The sequence below is a fragment of the Lytechinus pictus genome, chromosome 1 (assembly GCF_037042905.1).
Source record: "Lytechinus pictus isolate F3 Inbred chromosome 1, Lp3.0, whole genome shotgun sequence".
NCBI lineage: Eukaryota > Metazoa > Echinodermata > Echinoidea > Temnopleuroida > Toxopneustidae > Lytechinus > Lytechinus pictus.
The window spans coordinates 13290323-13297332 of NC_087245.1; the positions used below are offsets into that span (position 1 = coordinate 13290323).

Sequence of the window (7010 nt, forward strand, 5' to 3'; positions counted from 1 at the left end):
GCTGTGTTGTACACATAATAACTTTTTATATCTTCGAGGTAGGATTGCCAAATTCATACAAGAGGTCCATCTCTTGAAGGTGCAGGTCAAGTTCAAATGTGAGTTGAATTTGATTAAGGTCAAAGGTCAATGAACTTTCCATGACTGGCACTGCTATTTTGTACACACAATAACTTTCTATAGCTTCGAGGTGGGATCGCCAAACTCGTAACAGAGGTCCATCTCTTGAAGGTGCAGGTCAGGTTCGAATGTGAGTTGAATTTGATTAAGGTCAAAGGTCAATGAACTTTCACACTACTTTGTTCCTCTAGTGACATGAACTTTATAATTTTTAACTTTTTAACACTAACATTTTACTTCAGAACTCAGTACTCTCTATACCTGAACCAGATTTTGTATTTTACTTGTTTATTCTTTAAAAACTGTTGTTATTTATTTTATGAGCTATAGTTCTTGGCACCATTTATAATATTCACACACATTTGCCAATGGTACAATAGAAAAGCTGTCAAAGTTTCTTAAATGTTACCCTTCAGATTTGACATGCAGTCTCTTCATGACTGCAATATGCAGGCGAGACAACGCTTGGCGTTTGCCTTGTTTGATATAAGAGTAGCCTGTGTGTAATACCCTCCTAGCAAGTGAAAATTTGCCAAGAATGATTATGTCTAATGTAGCAATGCAAATTAATGTGTGTATTTGTGTTCTTTACTAAATTATTCAGGCACCCTATATTTGAAAGGAGAGGAGATGATCTTTACACCAATGTCACAATATCATTATTAGATGCTCTAACAGGTTTTGAGATGGATATCAAACATTTAGATGGCCATGAAGTAAGTATTCAATATTGCACTTATATATTGGCTAATGGTGGTTCATGAATCATAGTTTGAATCATATTTATCAACACATTTCACACTCACCCTATTGAATTATGGCTCGAAATATTACCATAACCACAATAGTTTCCTTATCCTTAGAACATGAGGAAATATAAACAAAGGTTTTGAATTTTTGCTCTTCCATTGACGAGTTGATTTGGCTTTGAATGTTAGTTCCTTGCATCACCACATTAGACCATGGCTTGAATTATATCTGATCTCAGAAAACTAGTCAGTGTTTGTAAATGTGCTGTAATAAATACCATTTTTAGCTCATCCGGACCGAAGGGCCAGATGAGCTTATGCCGTGGCGTGGCGTCTGTCGTCCGTCCACAATTTCAAAATGCTTCTTCGCCATTTCAAGTCCGATTTCAATTCTGTTTGCTTTATATAATAGCACTAGGTGTGAGATTCAAAACTTCTACACAGAATTTTGAAACTCATTAAATATGCTAATTTATGTTCATCTTTCAAAATTCACAAAAAATGCTTCTTCTTTATTTGTTGACCTATTTTGAATATTTTGCTTCCATCTGGTAGAGCTTTATGAGGTTCACCAAACTTCCACACAGAATTTTGAAATTTTGACTAGAACAATTTTTATGCAAATGTAGCCTTTGCATATTTTTAAAAATTCACATAAATTTCTTCTTTATTTGTTGACCGATTTTGATATTTTTCTTCCATCTGGTAGAGCTTCATGAGGTTCACCAAAATTCTACACAGAATTTTAAAATTTGGAGTAGAAAATTATTTATGCTAATTTATGCAAAATTCATAAATCACAGAAAATGCCTCTCAGTCTTTATTTGTTGACTGAATTTCAAAATGCTTCTTCTTCGTCACTTCAAGTCTGATTTCAATTCTGTTTGCTTTATATGATAGCATTAGGTGGGGGATTCAAAACTTCTACACAGAATTTTGAAACTCACTAAATATGCTAATTTATGCATATTTTCAAAAATTCACATAAAATGCGTCTGAATGGTAGCAATTTCCTCATGAAACATGACAATGATAATGCTTTGATGTCAGTGACAATGAATGAATGAAGGGCTCCATCTTCTGTCGAGCTTAATGGAATATTGTTTCTGTGTCTTTGGAATTTGTTAGTTCCATAATATGCATAGGTTGCGCAATTATTTTGATGTCACTCCTTCATCCTGAGAGATTGGTCGACCTTTGACTGAGTTTAACACTAAATTAATCAATGGCTTTCTATTTCAACTTGAGGGCAATTCCATAAAACGTTTGACCCCCTATATGTGGGACCTTCATGAAATTTTCTGTCTCTGATTTCTTGTTCTTTTAACAGTCTATAATGTTCTCAAAGGACCGTGACTTGGTCAGTTTATGAACTGAAGTAAGACTTGAGAAAAATGGGGGTCGGATGTACAAAAAGGTTGATCATTTTATGGAATTGCCCTTGATTAAAATCTTCATTTATACTCTACAGTTTTGCTGAGATCACACCTGTGGGTCTACTGATTATTCTTTATTCTTCCTTGCACTTGGAATTCATTGTTCAGTTAAAACTTTCTTTCATTGGTCAATTCCCACTTTTAGTGTTTGCTTATTAGGCATATAGGGAAAAGTAAGTTGGTCTACCCTCAAGGCCTCTTAGAAATAAATATTGGTTGTGCATATATTATGAAACACCTGAATTGAGAATCTCAAGTTACGAATGAGAATCTTTAGACTTTTAGTATGTATGACTTGCTACCAACTATGAAACAGAATTGCCAAATCTTTCTACACAATATGAAATAATTATTTCGTTTGTAATTTTCTTCTCTTTTTTTCAGGTTCATATAATGCGAGATAAAGTTACATGGCCAGGTGCCAAGATGAGGAAGAAAGGAGAGGGTATGCCCAGTTATGATAATAATAATATCAAAGGAACTCTTATCATCACATTTGATGTGGATTTTCCAAAAGGCGATATGACACAAGAACAAAAAGACAGTAAGCCAGATTTTATTATTCTTTTACACTGTTTCTCCACTTGTCCTTTTTAGTCGCATTCATGATGAATTCTTTCATAACATAGTGATATATTTATCCTTTGCTTCAAAAAGCCATTCAGTATTTTACCAAAAAAATGTGGCTGTTAAGATTACTTTTTCCAATGATATAAAGCATTCTCTTTGACTTTTGCACAGTGGGGTCAGTTCCCTTTTTTTTTTTTCCTTGATAGAGTGTATCTTGGAAAGGGAAACTGTTTATATACAGTCCGATCTCTATTATCCGGCCTCCCCTTATCCGGATCTCTCTATTCGGACGCACACTTGCTGAGATTTTTTTTTTTTTCCAATTCAATGTAGTGGGCCTACATGGGGAAATGAGATTTCAATCTAAACTCAATCCTACGCAAACTCACTTTGATTACATATATTTTCCAATATAGTCTACTTACAACCACATTATTTTTCATGAAAAAATCTCACCCAAATCACAGAAAGAACTTAGACAGGAAAATTTTCCAGTGAATCGGAGCGCAGCGCAAACATGTCATCACGTTCTCTTTTTATTTCCCGGGGCAAAAACAACTCATGCCTCGCTAGCTAGCGCTAGGCCTCAATAAGGACAGCGCCATCTATCATGTTTGAGCCTACAGTCAGTATAACAATGGCTGACATTGCGAAGTTGCGATACCCGCCGCGATGATCCAATTGTAAAACTTAGTTTCATCGAGTCATTCTCCTCTTTCGAGGTATGCTCGATGTATACCTCAATCATTTTAGCAGGTAAATTATCCTAGAGTTTTGGCCATAGATTGATTTAATTTCCATAAAAATACCGCCTATAATTTGCACTGACACTGCAGTGAATACTGTCTGTACACCCACTACATTAGATTACGTGTAGCTACCGCCGTTGGGAGGCAGCTTCGTGCATTTAATATTGGGTCTCCCAGATCCGGATAAATCCCTTATCCGGATTGGTGCTGGTCCCAACGTGTCCGGATAAGAGAGGTCTGACTGTAATATAAGATAAAGTCACATGGGAACATTATCATTCAAACCAAACAGCAGGGTTGACTTTGATATTATTATCATCCATTGTGCAGATGGGAACAAATGAGCATATTACATTGTGGGGTATGCTGGAATTTTAATGAAATAAACAGACAATTAGAGATGATAATGTTCCATGATTTGTACTTAAAGTAAAATCTTATTCAGAATAGAATAAATGAACATATCGTGAATGGTTATGGAACAGTGTTCATGTTAAGTGTGTGCTGTGAAATCTTATTTTGTGTCATACTCTTAGCAATGCATGCATATTTAAAAAAAATCTATGCTTGTTTTTCGTTTCTCTTCATGCAGATCTACAATCTATACTCAAGCAAAAGTCAGCACAAACTGTTTATAATGGTCTTCAAGGTTTCTAGGCACACCAAATATGAGGTTGTAGATATTATCAGGAAAGATACTTTTTTATCTGTAGTTGTTAGATATTAATGGTATATTTGAGGAATATATTGATGAGTCTGTCCTTTACCATTTTATGTCCAGTGAGAGTGAGTAAGAGAGAGAGAGGGAGGGGGGGGGGGGAGAAACAGAGTGAGAGAGAGAGAACATGTTGACAACTGATAATTTATTCATGTATTACTCCAGCCAAGCATTGAAATTTATCAAGTTTGACTAGGATTTTTTATTTAAATTTAAATCCTCATGCTTCTATGTAAACTTTACGCTTGCAATGAGATGTTGATTTTTTTCTCTAAAATCTGTGCTGCTTCTTTTAGCAGGAATACTGCACAGTGTCTTTTTCATCAGTTTTCATACTTTCCCCATTTTGTCTATTCTGAAATGAGTGAAGAAGATGAAAGATGCTGGCAGAATTTCCAGTTAAAGACAGCTCCGACTTTCAACAAGATGCCTAAATCGCATTTCCAGATCGTTGCTATTCTTGATAATGATGGTATAAATTAGTGGGTCTTTGTTTTTACAGGAAGGTGATTATATGATTATGCAGATCAAACATTTCAAGAAAAAAAAAAAGATAATTTGCTGGAAAAGGAAGTAGAGGGTTACATTATGAAAATATATGTGTTGCTTTTAACGGTAACTATTCACAATATGATATGATGGCAATATTACAGTGAAAAGGGGTCAAAATTGTAATAGAGTAGGTTCTGCACCTGTCAACCCTCATGAGTAAAAAAAACCAATAAATATCTTCAAAGTCAAAGTATTGGTCATGAATAGTACCCCTTTTCATTTAAGAATAGCAGGTCCTGTGGAAAGGTTCTGTCACCCCTGTTTTGGAATACATGTAGTTAGTTGTAGAGTCTTTCCAAAGGGAAATTTAGCTGTTGCCTGGAATAGCATTGCAGTTGAAAATGCAGTACTCAGATTATATCTATCACACACATTGGTGTCCCATTCAATTTGTAATCAAGTGACATTGATTTATTTATTTGTTGATATGTGTGTTTCTAACCTTATGTTCCATGTTACCCTTTTCTAAAAGTGCATATTCATATATCATCCTCATACTGGTTTACTTCACTTGTTTGTTCTCCTATGCATTGTAGGAACCCTTTTTTCATAGTTTTAGTGTAGTAATTGCTAGTAGCACAATTTTTTTAAGGTTTGATTTTGATTCTTTGGATTGAAACATTCCAGTAATTTTAGGAGTGGAATATATTTTGGGATTTAAAATATCTCTCGTGCACTTTCAATACAAAATGTCTGCAAAATAAAAGTGGAGAGATGTCCTCACTTTTCACTATGATAAATTTAAAAGTGCACACACATTGTACTTTATTTTTCCAGTGATGATATACATATTTATCAATAGTCAATACCCATTGAAGAATGCCGCATTGTAATTTTGCAAAGGGGCACATTGTGTGTTTAACACTGTGCACCAATATTATATTGGCTACTAAGAGCCAGAATCTACTTCCATGTAGTTGGTCCTTACATATTTCAATTACCATGTACTGTATTGTACAATTGGTAGATTTTAGGTATATAAATGTTTTCAATATTTTTTTTTAAGTGGCTAAGACCAAAATAGTTTTTTGCCACAAACGATTTGATCACAATTTACTCTAGATACTAAATATATGATTTTTACAATTGTTGTGAATTCTCAGTGTATAATAACTGTTCTTTACTATTTGAATGTAAAGATTTTGTATCAAGAAATTACCACTGATTTAAAATGGTATATTACATTCACACCTTGTTACTTATCACTAGTACCTATTGTAAGGTATTCACTTCACTATCTGTCAACTTGGTCAAACCTGATCGATCTATTTGGGGGTCTTTCAAGTGGTATATTAGTTCAGTTTGGCAAGATCATCAGTGTCAAATAATCATGATCAGTATTGGTCTGCCTTAATCGTCATTACCCTTCTACTTAAACAAATATTATGGACATGTCCAAAAATATGTATAGGGAGCCAGAGCATTGTGGATCAATGTTGATTGACCCTAATTACCTTTGCCAAGCTAGATCGAGCAAGCCCAAAATTTGGTTGATCTGGACTGCCCGTAATCGAGTTAGATTGAGCTGGTAGATCGGCAGTGGGACCATAACCTAAAAGGAAAGTCCTCCCTAATTTTAAATAAGGTTTTAGAAAAAAAAGCAGATATGGTGAGTACAAGTGAGCAATATTTTGAGCAGGAACTCTGATTGAATTTGTTGAAATTAATTCAGGCTATGTTTATTCAAAGTGTGATAAAGCAAGCCCAAATTGTTCTGTTCTGTGATATATTGAGTGGGCTTCTTTTCCATTTTCATAAAATCTAGTTTTTCTTCCTGGTTGATGAAGGAATACGTACTTCCATTCAAGAATTAAAGGGATGGTCCGGGCTGAAAATATTTATATCTTAATACATAGAGTAGAATTCACTGAGCAAGATGCCGAAAATTTCATCAAAATCGGATAACAAATAATAAAGTTATTGAAGTTTAAAGTTAAGCAATATTTTGTGAAAACAGTCATGAATATTCATTAGGTGGGCTGATGATGTCACATCCCAACTTTCCATTTTCTTATGTTATTACATATAATCATAATTTTTTCATTATTTCATACTTGTGTTAATAATATGTCTCCCTTATAATGAAATAAGTTGCAGCTATAAATATCTAATGCAC

General features: G+C 34.4%; 1 protein-coding gene across 1 annotated transcript in view; it reads left to right on the forward strand.

The window, feature by feature from the left end:
• The window catches only part of LOC129257724 (dnaJ homolog subfamily B member 11-like), a 17572-nt gene extending 10562 nt beyond the window's left edge, over positions 1-7010 (forward strand). The window contains exons 8-10 of the mRNA XM_064096418.1: positions 725-836; positions 2690-2849; positions 4217-7010. Of these exons, the coding sequence (XP_063952488.1) occupies positions 725-836; positions 2690-2849; positions 4217-4281 (337 nt within the window). The 3' untranslated portion in view covers positions 4282-7010. The remainder of the gene's footprint in view (positions 1-724; positions 837-2689; positions 2850-4216) is intronic.